Source organism: Typopeltis vanoorti, chromosome 8 (genome assembly GCF_054136105.1).
Source record: "Typopeltis vanoorti isolate ZY-2024b chromosome 8, IOZ_Tvanoo_1.0, whole genome shotgun sequence".
NCBI lineage: Eukaryota > Metazoa > Arthropoda > Arachnida > Uropygi > Thelyphonidae > Typopeltis > Typopeltis vanoorti.
The window spans coordinates 96819533-96834610 of NC_143556.1; the positions used below are offsets into that span (position 1 = coordinate 96819533).

At 37.4% G+C, this 15078-nt stretch overlaps 1 protein-coding gene across 1 annotated transcript in view; it reads left to right on the forward strand.

Moving 5' to 3' along the window:
• Window positions 1-15078, forward strand: part of LOC150104208 (glucoside xylosyltransferase 1-like) — a 76320-nt gene that overhangs the window by 24302 nt on the left and 36940 nt on the right. Inside the window, exons 3-4 of the mRNA XM_090396832.1 lie at window positions 4244-4381; window positions 9764-9956. Of these exons, the coding sequence (XP_090252958.1) occupies window positions 4244-4381; window positions 9764-9956 (331 nt within the window). The remainder of the gene's footprint in view (window positions 1-4243; window positions 4382-9763; window positions 9957-15078) is intronic.

Here is a 15078-nt window from a genome sequence, read left to right on the forward strand (position 1 = left end):
AGGAGGGCCATAATTGCTAATGACTTTATGTGTGAATTATGCAGTATGAGTGGTGTGGAATGAGTTTCAATGGGCGAAAGGATTTATATAAAATGGATGGTTTACATTTGAATGAATTTGCTGTACGGAGACTTGAAAAGGTGTTGTCGAATGTAGTGGAAGTGAATGTGCAGAATCAGGGAAACTAGAGTTATTAAGGGGGGGGGGAGTAGATATGCAGACCTTAGGGAGACATTTGAGTGAGTGTGTGATATGCCCAAGCGAGTAGGAATGACCACGAATCGGAATGGGATAGTTAGTATAAGGCATCAAAATAGGGATGGGACAAATCGGCTTCTGCAATTCATGTATACTAATGCCAGAAGTATTAGGAACAAGAAGGAAGAATTTTTGGTCTTGGTTGGCACTTCCAGACCACAGGTTATTGGCATTAGTGAAACATGGCTGACAAAAGATGACACAGCTAGCGGGATTGAATGTGAGGGGTATGGTGTATTCAGGAGTGACAGGGAGAATAAAATGTGGGGAGGAATGTTATTGATGATAGCTGATGAGCTACAGCCAAGAAGAATAGAAGTGGAACTGCAGGATAGAGAAAAGAGCACATTTGTGGCTATTTGTTGTGAGATTGAAACTAGCAGAACAAAATATACAGTTGGGTGCTGCTGTAGACCAGGTGATGGAATAGATGGTGGAGATAGTATGCATAAGCAAATAGAAGAAATGAGTGGAAGGAGGGTAATTATTATGGGAGATTTCAACTATGGTAACATTGATTAGAAGGAGGAGAGGACACGTGGGAGGAAGGAATTGGATTTTATGTGGTTATTAAGGGATAACTATCTGCATCAGCATGTAATGGAAAATACTAGGGGTCAGAAAGTGCTTGACCTAGTAATTGCATCTGAGAATTTGGCTGTAACGAATATGACCACGTTGCCACCAATTGGTGAAAGTGATCATAGTGATTACACCTCCCAAGTCAAGATCATAGTGATCTTGACTTGGGAGGTGGCTAAAGGTGTGGAATTTATAATTAAGACAGGGTACATGTGGAATTATCGGGCTGGTAAGTATGACAAGCTTAGGAGTTTGATTGGTTCAGTGCCATGGCATGTACAACTGCAACGGCTAGAAGTTGATAGTGCATGGAAGGCGGTTAAGAAGTGTTTGCATGAAGCAATGACTGAGTATATACCTAGAGTCAGAATAATAAATCAAGTAGGGGTTAAATGGTTGAATAACACCATTAAGCTTGAGCTGCAAAAAAAGAAACAACTATGGAGGGAATTTAAGGAGAAAGGTGACCGGCAGGCACATGAATGGTATGAAGCGCAGGCCAGAAGGGTAACGAGTGTGGTAAGAAAAGCAAAAAAGGATTATGTAAGAACATTGGCCATGCAGGTTAAAGAGAATCCCAAACAGTTTTTTCGATGTGTTGCAAGTAAAAGAAAAAATGTATATGGCAGAATGATTTTAAAGAATGCCGATGGTAGGGAGGTAACCGAATCAGTTGATATAGTTGAATTACCAAGCGAGCACTTTGCAAGAATATATCATTCATGTAGTGATATTACAGAAATGAATGAACCAATAGATTATACGCGAATTGTGGTGAATGAAGTGGAGGTGAGTAGTCTATTGCAAAACCTCAATGTCAATACATCTGTGGGATTGGATGGTATACCAGCTTGTGTCGTACGAGAAGCAGCTAAAGAATTGTCAGCACCCTTGACCATTTTGTTTAATTTGAGTCTCGGGTCCGGGTTAGTCCCGAGGGGGTGGAAAGAGGGGAAAATAGTTCGACTGCATAAAGGAGGTCTCAAGACTGCTGTTGTAAATTACCAACTGATTAGCATATCAGGAATCATTGTCAAGATCTTGGAGAAATTAGTCAAGAAAAGAATACAGGATTGGATAGATGAAAATGGGATACTGTATGGGGGACAACATGGTTTTGTGAAGGGTACATCATGCCTCAGTAACTTGCTCACGTTTTATAACACAGTGACGGCTGAACTGGATAAGGGTAATGGGTTTACAGTGATTCTACTGAACCTTGACAAGGCCTTTGACAGGATAACACATGGAACTCTAATCAGTAAACTGGAGCAGATGGGGATGGATATAAGGTTGGTGAGATGGATAGGAGGGTGGTTGATGGAGAGATACCAGAGACAGCTTGTGACTAGTGGTGTGCCGCAGGGTTCTGTTCTTGGACCACTACTTTTCAGTTTGTTCATTAGCAATATAGGAAAGGATCTGAGAGGAAGTGTTCACTTGTTTGCTGATGATGCAAAGTTGGGTAGAGCAATTGTGAGTGCACAGGATGTCAAAATTTTGCAAGACGATTTGGATAGTTTGGAGGACTGGGCTAAGGAAAATGGATGTCAATTTAATGTGGCAAAGTGTAAGGTTATGCATTTTGGAGTGAAAACATTAGCAGCAGTATATCACATTGGTGGAACCGTACTCCAGGAGATTGATGAGGTCAGGGATTTGTGAGTGTTGGTGGATAGGGAGTTGAAGTTTAGGGGGCACATCACAGAAGTGGCTAAATCAGCTCATCAAATCACTTGGCTTCTGAAAAATACTTTAACAAGCAGAGACAAACTAGTTATTGTTCCTCTGTATCGAGCCTTGATAAAACCCCATCTAGACTACTGTGCCCAGATATTGGTGCCAGGGTTTCTTCTTGATGGAGAAGAGGTGGAGAGGATCCAGAGACGAGTGACCAAGATGATAGGTCTGTGGAATGAACCTTATGAGAACAGGTTGAAGATTTGTGGGTTGCAAAAATTGGTTGATAGGCAGAAAAGGAGTGATATGATTGAGACATTCAAATTACTGAAGGGTTTCTATAAGATTAATCCAGAAGATATTTTTGAGAATAGGACAGGTAGTGGGAGGACTAGTGCCATACATGGAAGCTGGGCAAGAATGTGGTTAGCAGGGGTGATAGAGCTAGGTTTTTTACTTGGAGAGTGGTGAATGAGTGGAATAAGCTGCCAGAGTCTGTTGTTGGTGCTATGAGTTCAAGGCGAGATATGATAGATACTGTGTGAATGTCGAACAGTTGTTCTTGACGTGATGTTAGGGCCTCCCTCGATGAGTCTGTCGACTCCTTGGAGTTGCCCGAAATAATAATAATAATAATAATAATAATCCTTGCTCTCCACCTCATCTCACCAGTCATACCTAGGTAACACCCTTCTACCCTTCCTGTCACACTATTCTCTTTGATCCTTCTAAGCAGCCTCCTGATATCCATTCTGATGTATTCTTTGTCTTTTGTCAAATCATTCGTACCTATTAAAACCATCAACTCCTTTGCTCGCTTCCTCCTCATATCCAATGCCTCAATCAATCTACTCATTTTACTGCCTAGAAAACATACCTTGTGCATCCTATCATCCAGTACACCTTTAATAATGGAGTCGCCATGCAACACCATTTTCTGTTATTTTTTTACTATTTTCAACTTTTTTATCACCTGTTATTTGTAATGCTTTGATGGTATGTTTAAAAAGGAATAACATAAAAGAAATGAATACATGACCAGTCTCTTCGGGAATAAATTTAATAATTTAAATTTAATTCTTGTGCTGTATCTGTGTATCTTTGTTTAATTCTTGTGTGCTAAAGATAATTCTGTATATTTACTGCTGTATCTTTTTTTCCTTCTATTATGAAATGGATGAATTGCTAGCTCTCTATAGTATGTGTGGTATAACCTTGAAAAGAGAAATAGGGACCTCTGAGGACCAAGGCATGTTAGGTCTCCATTAAGCAAGATGGTGATGTTTCTCCATCAGTGATCATCTTCTACCAGTATACAGTACTGGTGGAAGATGGCTTTCCTTCCGTATACATTTGGAGGAAGTACACAACTGGCACTTCCTCCAAATATGACAATGTACTTTTGAAACAGTGATGAAGCATCAGAATCTTCCATTCTTTTTCAGAAATAGACCATATCAGCAAGAAGCTGTATTGTGCTTTGCTGGACCATTAGTGACCTGGATTTTTTTTGTTGTGTAGTTTTTTTTTTTTTTTTTTCTTTTTCAGATATCATTTATATTACTTATTTTCAAAAACTTAATTATAATTTTCAAAACTCAAAGATATTTAGATGAGTTGATGGATCAAAGATATTTAAGTATGTTATGATCTGATCTTGTTCTATCATATTCAACCTGTATGTGTGCATACATTTTTTCTTTCTTTAATTGATTTTTGTTAGATTCTTGACTGGCCAAATAATGTATTGAAACATTTGTCATTTGAAATCCATCCAGTAACATTCCCAGTTGAAGGATCTACAGGTGAAGAATGGAAAAAGTTATTCAAATTATGTGCATGTCAGAGGCTCTTCTTTCCAGTAAGTATCTAGAATAAACTACTATTTAAAATATGACATAATTTTTTTTAACAATGATCCATGTAATTTCTTCATAGTGCTTTCATACCATTTCATAATATCACTTCATATTCTCTTTTAATTTGTTAATGATGCTTTCCAGGTTTTGCAGCTTATAGATATACACCCTCTGTTCAAAAAGAAACCAAACTATTCGAAAATAGAACAAACTAGTGGCGTCACTTGTTGTATCTTTTTTGTTGTCGAAAGCGGCAACCTTCATTAGTGTTGTGTGAACTGTTTATGACATTTGGTTCATTAGAAGCCAAGTTATAGTGACAGTGTGTTTTGACGAATGCTCAGAAAATGAGTTTCAAACAGAGAGCTGCGATTGACTTTTGTGTTAAACTTGGTAAATGTTTTACCGAATTGCATCAAATGCTTCAAAGAGCATATGGTGATGAATGCTAATCCCGTACTCAAGTTTATGAGTGTTTTAAGCGATTTCAAAGTGGTCATGAGATGCTTAAGGATGACAAAAAGCCAGGCCATCCAAAAATTGGACTGAGCGAAGTTAACATCCAAAGTCAACTGTGCACAACATTTGACCTAGAGTTCGGGCCTTCGTAAATTGAATTCGCGATTTGTTCCCCACAAGTTGATTGACGACCAAAAATGTATCGAATTGAACACTGCAAGGACCTAATTAAATCCGCTCGTAAAGACTTCCTTGAAACAATCATTACTGGTGATGAAACGTAGTGTTTTGAGTATGAGCTCGAAAAAAAGCTCCAGAGTGCTGAGTGGAGACCACCAGAAGAGGGGCATCCAAAAAAAAAGTCGCTTGGAGAAGTCAAAAGTAAAGACAATGCTGATTTGTTTCTACGATTCCAAGGACATTATCCACAAAGAATTTGTTCTGCTTGGCCAAACGGTCAATGGTGAGTTTTATCTAAAAGTTTTGAAGCGATTGATAGCGAGAATTCGTTGCGTACTGCATGAATATCATGATGCAGGTAGCTGGTCACTTTTGCACGATAATGCACCATCTCATCGTTCAAACATTGTGAGACAGTTTTTGAGAAAAACCAAGTTTTTGTGTTGGATCACTCACTGTATTCACCTGATTTAGCACCCTGTGACTTCTTTCTCTTCCCCCGACTTCATTAGCCGATGAAAGGAAAGCGATATGACACCATTGAAAACGTTCAAGTGGCAGTAACCATGACCCTCAACAGTATCCCAAAAACTGATATAAAAAACTCATTTAACAAATTAATTGACCTTAACAAATGCTGTATCAAAGCTGAGGGAGAGTATATTGATTGAAATAAATGATTTGAATAATTATAATTGGCCTATGTTTTATTTTCTATCAAAAGTTCAGTTTCTTTTTTGGACAGAGGTTGTATAAAGCTCTGATGGTTAAAATGAGATCTTTTCTTAGTGTTATGTTTTTTTTTAATATATATTTCTATAGGAATTCATTCAAGAGTATCTAGTTGAAAAGCTTAGGTGCTGGACATTATCCATAACTTATTGTAATGATATTACAACACCAAACAAAACTAATTTATAAACAGATATTTATTAATGCTTACCGTATATTATCGCGTATAATGTGATCCACGTATAATGCGAACTAGAAATTTTTTTTGAAAACTTGCCCTAAAATGCCACGTCCACATATAATGCGATCTGTTAATCTTGTTCCATAACATTATAAATAATACAATACGAATTAACGAAAGAAATATTTATTTTAAAACAAAATGTCAAAATCCTTTAAATTCTTCTTCATCTTTTGAGTCATCAAACATTTCATTTATAAATTCATCTGTAGGGATTGCATCATCAGTGTAGCAGTTGTCGTCATCGTCTTCATGCTTTCCATTGTGTTGTGCGTCATCCTCACTTTCATATATGACGTGATCTTCGGATCCATCCATTGAATTACTTATTCCACATTTAAGAAATGAGCGTTTGAATCATTTCAGATGGTATCGAATCCCATGCTTCTTTAACCCAGCTGGTGACTATGGTGATCTCAGGCTTCTGAAAATTCCCACCCTTTGTCATCTTCACCAAACCAGATGACATCCATTCTCTCCATTTTTCACATAAGTGATCTTTAAACGGCTTATTCAAGCTGACATCAAGCTGCTGCAAAACAGAAGTTAGACCACCCAGTATGACTGCTAGGTCTGTACATAGCTCACGTGCTTTCTCTTTGCTTGCCTCAGTTAAATGCGCCTGGAACATATCCCAGACTAGCATGCTTTGTTGACGTAACAAGCTACCTGGACCATACTTGATCCAGCCACAATTGTACACCTTCTTCATCCATCCAACCTTTCTGATTGGCGCGAACAATTACACCTGGTAGAAATTTCATTTTCTTCCTTTTAAATATCACTGTCGGCTTTAATTTGGTTCCGTCTGCCATGCATGCTAGAACAACGGTAAAATGCGTTTTTTCATGTCCCGTTGTTTTTATGAAGACACCCTTTTCACCAACTGAGTTTACTGTTCGATTCCCAGGCATATCAAAGTACATGGGCGTCTCATCCATATTGCCAATTTGGGAAAGTTTATATCCGTGACACTTCCGTAATTTTATGATAAATTTAAGGAAGGACTGAACTTTTTCTTCAAGCTGCTTTGGTAACTTCTGCGCAATTTTTGTTTGCTGTCGTAATGTTAATGCTTTGCGTTCCATAAATCTGTTGCACCACCCAGGCGAAGCAAGAAAAGATGAAATACCTGTGTGTCCTTGACTTTACCATTCTTGAGTTGTAGAGCTCGAAAACGAATTGTATTTCTTGTTACTATAATGCCATCTTGTCGTTGTGTCAAAATCCATTCATTTAGCTCTTCTTCGAGTTCTGGAAAGGATGCTACATCTCCACGACAGGCACGTTTCGTTTTGGAGATTTTTTCAAGACTGTCTTTTTGCTTACGCCAGAGTCTAATATTACTCTCTGTTACACCAAATTCTCTCATAGCAACACTGTTATTATGTTCTTCTGCAAACTGCACGACACGTCATTTAAATCCTGCTTCAAAAGATGAACGTTTATGTTTCTGTTGGCTCATTTTCAGGCTAGGTTTGTTTAACGAATAATATTTAAAATGAACTCTGGTTAAACCGATATACCTAACAGTGCTTTATCTATCTCACTGTGCTCTTATCATTCGGCGACCGATCACACATTTATGCGCAGATACAATGCTTGCTCAGTCGCCGAATGCAAGTGGGTCAAGTAGATTTGGTTGCATAGGCATTAGGTAGTATATATATTGTGTGTGCAAGTCTAATAAGAGGTTTTTTTTTTGGATTCGCATATAATGTGAACACCTAACTTTAAGTAGTATTTTTTTACCATAAATTTTTTGCATTATACGTGATAATATACAGTATATTTCATTGCATTTCAAACTACCATTTTCAAAGCAAAACAAGTTGTTTTGCTTCGAAGCAATACTTCATTACCATTGCTATATTGCAATAGAAATTCCAATGTGCTATATAGAAGTTGTTACATGTCAGAAAGACTTTTTTAGAGTCAGCAGTGCTATGAAGCATTCTCCTAACCTTAACAAGTTATGATTGGATTAATCTCCTAAAATTTGAGCCACTATCATTTTAAGATGCAACTCCCACTCAGCTGTAATACTTCTTTTATTCAACATTAGAGGGTGCCAAATTATGACTTTAGATCTTGTTTTTTTCCATTACAATTTGAATTCTTTCATTTATTCATTGTGTGTGAACTGTTACATGTTTTTTTTTGCTCTGAAGAGGCTGATTTGAAATCCAGTGAAATATAAGCCGGTTATTAGTACTGAATAGGAGTTTCATTGTTTTTAAATGTAGCCAACCTGGGCTATCAATATATGCAATATTGAGCTTAATGTTACTTCTTCACTAGATGAAGAAACTCAGATTATATGAGAAGGTATTAGAGCTGTTGCATAAACTGAATATGAATTTGGCAGTAGAGGCTAATGGGATATCAGCATCAATTTTAAAAGAGTGTTCAGAAAAACTGGCTCTGTCTCAGAACAGATAAGATTCTGCAGGAGTGGAAAGAATGTATGATAATCCCATTGCATAAGAGGTGGGTGCAAACTCTTGACCTATCAGTATCTCAGGAGTGATGGTGAAGATTTTGGAAAAGTTGGTAAGAGCTTGCATATAAAAATTGGGTTAACAGAGAATCTATACTTTGCAATAAACTATACTTAGCATGAGTATACTATGGGATGGTCATGTTTGAGCAACTTGTTCACATTTTATAATGTTATGGTTTAGTTATACAAGAAGAATGAATACACTGTGAGACTTGGACTCTGCTAAGGCTTTTGACAGGATATAGAATGGAAGGCTGTTGCATGTGTTTTAGGTTGAAGGATATGTGATTGGATTATAAACTACTAGCTTGGATAAAAGGATGACTAACTGACAGATATCAAAAAGTGGTGCATGGGATGGGGGGGGGGGGATGGTGATTCTGCAAGATTTAAGGTAACTAGTGGTGTACCACAGAGATCTGTCATTGATCTGTTATTCAATTAATGACATCTGGAAGGATTTGATAGGTGGCATACGACCATTTGCTAATGATGCAAAGAAAGGCAGAGATAATCAGGAATGTAACTCATGCTGCACTTGCAGAATGATTTGAATAGGTTGGAACTGTTGAAGTGTGAAAATGGTTGTCAGTTCACTGTTAGTAAATGTCAAGTTATGCATTTTGATGTAATGACCTACCCAGTGGCATATTGAATTAATGGTATTATGCTAGAAGTGGCTGATCAAGCTAGGAATCTTGGAGTTTTAGTAAATAGGAAGCTGAAGTTCAAGGGCCATGTATTAAAGATTGCAAATACAACTGAGAAGATAGTGTTGAAAGTAACAGTGACATATGAGGATAAGGAAATCATTTTGACTCTTTAACAAGACCTTCATGTGACCTCAAACAGGATGAAGAGAGATAATATGATAGAGATCTACATGCTTCGGAATGGGTAATATACAGTATCAGTAGATGGAATTTTTATGGAGGGACAAGAGGGCATCCATTAAAGTTAAGAATGAATATAGTTAGGAAAGATGTGAAAGCTAGATTTTTCTGTCGTAGAACAGCACATGATTGGAAAGTGTTACCTTTGGAGTTGTTGAGTGCATGTTGACAGCTGGTGTGGGTGATATCTGGGTTTCCTCAATGAGTCTCTAGCTCCCTAGAGGTCTCTTGGTAATAATCATATTTGTAAATTAATATTATATGTATGTGTAAATATAGCATTTTAGTATTGCAGAAGAGTAATTTTATTATTTCGAATTAAAATTTGAAAATCCACTTATACTATTTATACTGTTTGGTTTTTATTTTTTAATAGACTTTACTTCAACATATCGATGCCTTGCTTTATGTTGACACAGATGTCTTGTTTCTTCGGCCTGTTGAAGATATATGGCATTATTTTTACAAAATGAACAGTAGTCACATGAATGCTATTGCCCAAGAAAATGAAGATTTTGCAACTGGATGGTATAATCGGTTTGCTAGACATCCCTTTTATGAACCATTAGGTAAGAATAATAATATTGTTTAATTCCATGCTTTAGATTTGTCTTGATGTCATGCAAGATTTTTTATTATTTTTTTTCCCGCTAAAGGAAAAATTCAGATTGCTATATCTCTCTCAGAATCTTACTTACTTATTGATAAATTTATATATGATAAGCAAATTTCAAAGTCAAGAAATTAAGCTAAGTTAAATTTGTTGACTTGCAAATTTAGGTATGATAAGATGTTACAATTTTTCAAATTGTAACACTCAGATAATATTATTTAACTGGCTTAAGTAATGAAGTTATACATGTATTTCACTAAAACTCATCATTTTCTGATATATATACTCTCAAGGAGTATCCAGATACTATAATAAATCAATAATTAATATTTCATTACAGTTTATTTATTTTATTTTTTTGTCTGTTATTTGTAATCTCTAATTTACAATTTGGAGTATTTTAGAATATGAGTAAGAAGTGCTGGTAATAACTGCATTAACCAAACCTTTCCTGCCATTTTAATCCAAACACTTGTTTTGGTTAACTCTACTTACATATTCTTGAATATTAATATTGTTGAATTGTTTTCTATTACCTTTATTTTTAATGACTCTACTATTGATTCATCTCTTCATTTCCCTAATAGTTCTCAGAACTATTATATCTGTGATTTCCATTTCTGATTAGCTGTTTCATTTAATTTGAATTGAATGTTATTTTGTATGTTACTATTAATTTGATTGTTATCTTTTATATTGTTTTGATTTTGATCAAAGCAATTGAAATTAATTTGAGTGTTATTTTGTATATTACTAACTTGGATTTTTAGTTGATTTCTTTCTTGGTAAGTGTACTTAAACCACCAAAACAAACACCAGCATGGATTCTGTCAGTACTGATCAACAATTAATATACCTATGACACCCAACTCTGGATAAGTACTGTGTAAGACTTTGGCAAATCCCAAGTGGTTGCCCTTGATATCTCCAATGCTTTGACCTTGGCACAAGGGTCTGTTAAGTAAGCTTCCATTATTTGTTCTGTTCTGTGACTCCTGAACTGGGTTACCAGTTTTCTCACTGAATATACATTTCTTCATCATTATACTTGATGGAGGACATTTCCCTGTTTTCTAACTATACAACTAATGGTGGGGGCCCAACAAAGTTTTGTCCTCTCACCCACTCTCTTCTATACATCAGTGGCTTGCTTCAGTTGACCATCAATTCAATACACAATTTCACTAATGGTACACTACATTCCTCCTTCTCACTCGACAAACTTTGCACCACACAAACCACCACAACCTATACAGCAAGAACCTCTGCAACCAGAAATCCTGTTCTCCAAACCATTTTTAAAAGGGAAATGGGTCAATTTCAATGCTTACAAAACACAGTTCTGCCATATTTCCCACAAAAAAGAACCATATTCTCTTAGCCTTACCTTTGACAACACCTAGATCGTTAGACAAGATTTCTCTCCTTGGTATCACCCTGACTTCAAGCCCTCTTAGCATAAACACATTACAGCAGTTGCCTCCTCAGCATCTAAAAAATTAGGATTCCTCTTTCACTCAAGACATTACTTTATCTGAACAGCTGTTAATCCTGTACCGATCACAAATCCACCCAGTTGAGTACTACTCACACATTTGGGGCAGTATCCTCAAGAGTTTCCTAAAAATACTCAGTGCAATACAGAAGAGAGCAATTAAACTGATTAATGACCCATTTCTGACCAATGCAGAAAGTTTTTTCACTTGGTTGTAATATAAATTAAATGCCAAGAAATTATATTTTTGGCATCCTTAATTTATATTGCAAACAAATTGTGCATGAAGTCACTTCACGACTGGGCTAGTTGTATATAGAGATTAATGACTTCACATCAGCCTTAGTGTCCCATAATGCAACGCACATATCCTTGCAGACATGTATAATGCTATACATTATGGGAAGGGCCAATAACTCAGTTTGGTTTCAACCTTTATTGAGGTCTAGTCAGTGGGAGCCTGACTCAGAAGTGATAAGATTGAAGTAATGCAGAAGTCATATTTCCATATGCAAGTAGCCAAAAGGTGTCTACTTATTATTAAAATACTTTGGATTAGAGATTGATGTTTAAAGTTTTTTCACTTGGTTGTAATATAAATTAAAGATGCCAAGAAATTATATCTGGGTAGTGGCCCTTCCCATAATGCATAGCATCATACATATCTGCATGGATGTGAAGTCATTAGTACTACCAACTAGCGAAATGTAGAAATATAGCAGCAAAGGACATCTTACATGTGAGGAAGATCAAAGACGCTGAAGGAAGAGTATTATGGAGGGATGTGGACATAAGAAACAGATGGAGAATATACTTTGTGATGGAGGAGGTGAGAGAAGTGCGCCTTGGACAATGTTGTATGCAGATGACATCTTGCTGTGTGCAGATTCAAGAGAAGAAGCAGGAACTAAACTGGAAAGATGGAGAAAAGTACTGGAAGAGAGGTATGAGACTTAGCAGAAGTAAGACAGTATATGTGTTGCACAGTGGGCAGTGGCCAGGAGACAGATCTGGAGCTGGAAGGAAATGTCATCAGGAAGGTGAGGGACTTTAGATACGTAGGTTCAACAGTGGAAGAAGATGGAGGAGCTTAGAAGGAAGTGGGATGCAGGATACAAGCGGGTTGGAGGAACTGGAGGGAGATGGCTGGAGTGTTATGCGATAAGAGGGTGCTGATCAATCTGAAAGGCGAAATCTGTAGGACAGTAGTGAGGCCAGCTATGACGTATGCTATGGAAACTGTGGCCCTGAGGAAAAATAATCAGCAGGATGGAAGTAGCAGAGATGAGAATGCTTAGGTGGATGTGCGGTGTGACCAGAAAGGATCATCTGAGAAATGACTATGTGAGGGGAACAGTGAAAGTTACGAACTTAGAAGCGAAGATACAGGAGGCAAGGTTGAGATGGTTTGGTCATGTGATGAGAAGGAAGGACGAATATGTGGGGAGAAGGGTCATGCAGATGGATGTGCAAGGAAGGAGGAAACATGGTGGCCAAAGAAGAGATGGAGGCAGCTGGTAGAAGAGGACTTGAGGATGAAGAACTTGGATGTGGTGACAGCCCAAGACAGGAGGATGTGGAGGAGCCTCATCATCAACAGTGATCCCACTTAAGTGGGAGAAGCTGCAGAAGAAGAAGAAGAAGATGTGAAGTCAGTAGTCTCTAACCAATGCACCTTCTTTCGCATAGACATTTATCTCTGCATGCATCTTTTCAAAATATTTCCATGGAAAATGTTCATCTGAACTATCATCAATAATTCCCCTCCTCCTACCCTGTATCAAATCAGTTGAAATGCATACAGTTCCCACCCAGTATCCCTTCACAGTCCAACTTCTAACTACAAAACAAGTTTCTCCTCCTCCTCTTTCATTCCTACTGCTGTTGCATTTTGGAACAGCTTCCCCCTCCTATGTATTTCCCAAAGAATACAATACACAGGCATTCACATTTAATGTGAACAAGATCTTCATTATAGTATTTATATAAATAATATACTGAAGATCTCTTCTATGTTTTGTATTAAATGAATTTTAGACCATTATCTCTGACTCAAAACCTGTGTAGTGTAATGTAATGTTACTGCAGTATTTTTTGTTTGCCAATGAACTGAATATGTGTCTTCTGCAAGCCCAACGCTTGAAATTAAATTTCAAATTTGAAATTTGAAATTAAAATTCAACAGCTGTTCACTGGGGGGGGGGACTGTTAATTTTCTGAGAATCCCTTCTGAGATTTATCTTACTGATGAAATTCGGTAAGATAAATCCTCTGAGCCATAAGTTGCAGTATTCATGGTTCCATTAGGAATCACATACAGGTCAGTGCATCTACCCAGCGAGATGCCTCCCCAACCATTATACTACCTTCACCATAAGTGTCCATTTCATGGTTATTAGATGGATGATATCGTGTCCCTGGTTCTCTCTTCAGATCAGAGCATGCCCATGCCTGGTATCTCTTTGCAGAGCAAATCAGGACTCATCTGTAAACAGTACCAACCCCCATTGATCTTGGGTCCAATTGATGTGGAACCTTGTCCATTTCAAACATTTTCTCCTGTACCAGTTGCTATGTATAGTGACCACCTTTGTGAAGGCTTCTGTTCAGAGTGGACACTGATGTGAGATCAGATCACAGCTGATTCAGGGTAGCACTCTTGTTTCAAAAAAGCAGATAATCTGAGATATCGATCATCCACTGTGGTTATAGCTCATAGCCTTCCTTCACTATCTCCAGAATGCTGTTTGTAACTGTTGGAATTGGTTCCACAATTTGTGAGCCACAGAATGACTATCTAGCTACTTCTGCCTGACTTGGTCAGTTTCTAGTCTTATGATGGCTTGCCACTTGAATTCATCTTTTAAAAGTGTCTTTCAGCCATATCCAAGAATTTTGCAATCATGAAATGTCATGTTTTCACTCCAGGCATGAAATGGAAAACCAATCCAAAATACCCTCTTTTATGTCATAGCAACAGCACCACTCATTTGTTTGTGATAACCAGACTCATCACTTTCATATGCTTTTTTTCCCTAAGTTGTTGCAATTTGTCTCTCTCTTCCTTAATTTATGGAAACAAGTGTGTAGTAAAGATTATAAATGCAGCTCGGAGGATAATTGCAATACTGAAATGAATCTTAGCATTAAGAATAAGGAAGTCATTTTGCCTCTCTACAAGGCGTTGATATGACCTCATGTGTACAGACCTGGTTTCTGTGATGCTGATACAGTGGAGAGAGAGATGATGATATCAGGATTGTGGAATAGAAATTATAAAGACCAGTTGAAAATTTGTGTGACTGCAGACACTAGCAAACAGATGAGTGAAATTATTGAGACTTACAAACTTCTGAAAGGGTCATACAGGATATCAGTAGATGGAATTTTTCATTTTTATAAAATGGATGCCTTCTTGTCCTTTCCCCACCCCTTATAGGGGTGGGGAAAGGACAAGAAGGCATCCATGGAAGGTGAGAATGAATGCAGTAAAGAATGGGATGGAGGGAGCTAAATTTTATCTCAAAGATGTTCATGATTTTAATGGATCACCTTTAGGTTGTGGGTGTAGGTGTTACAAATG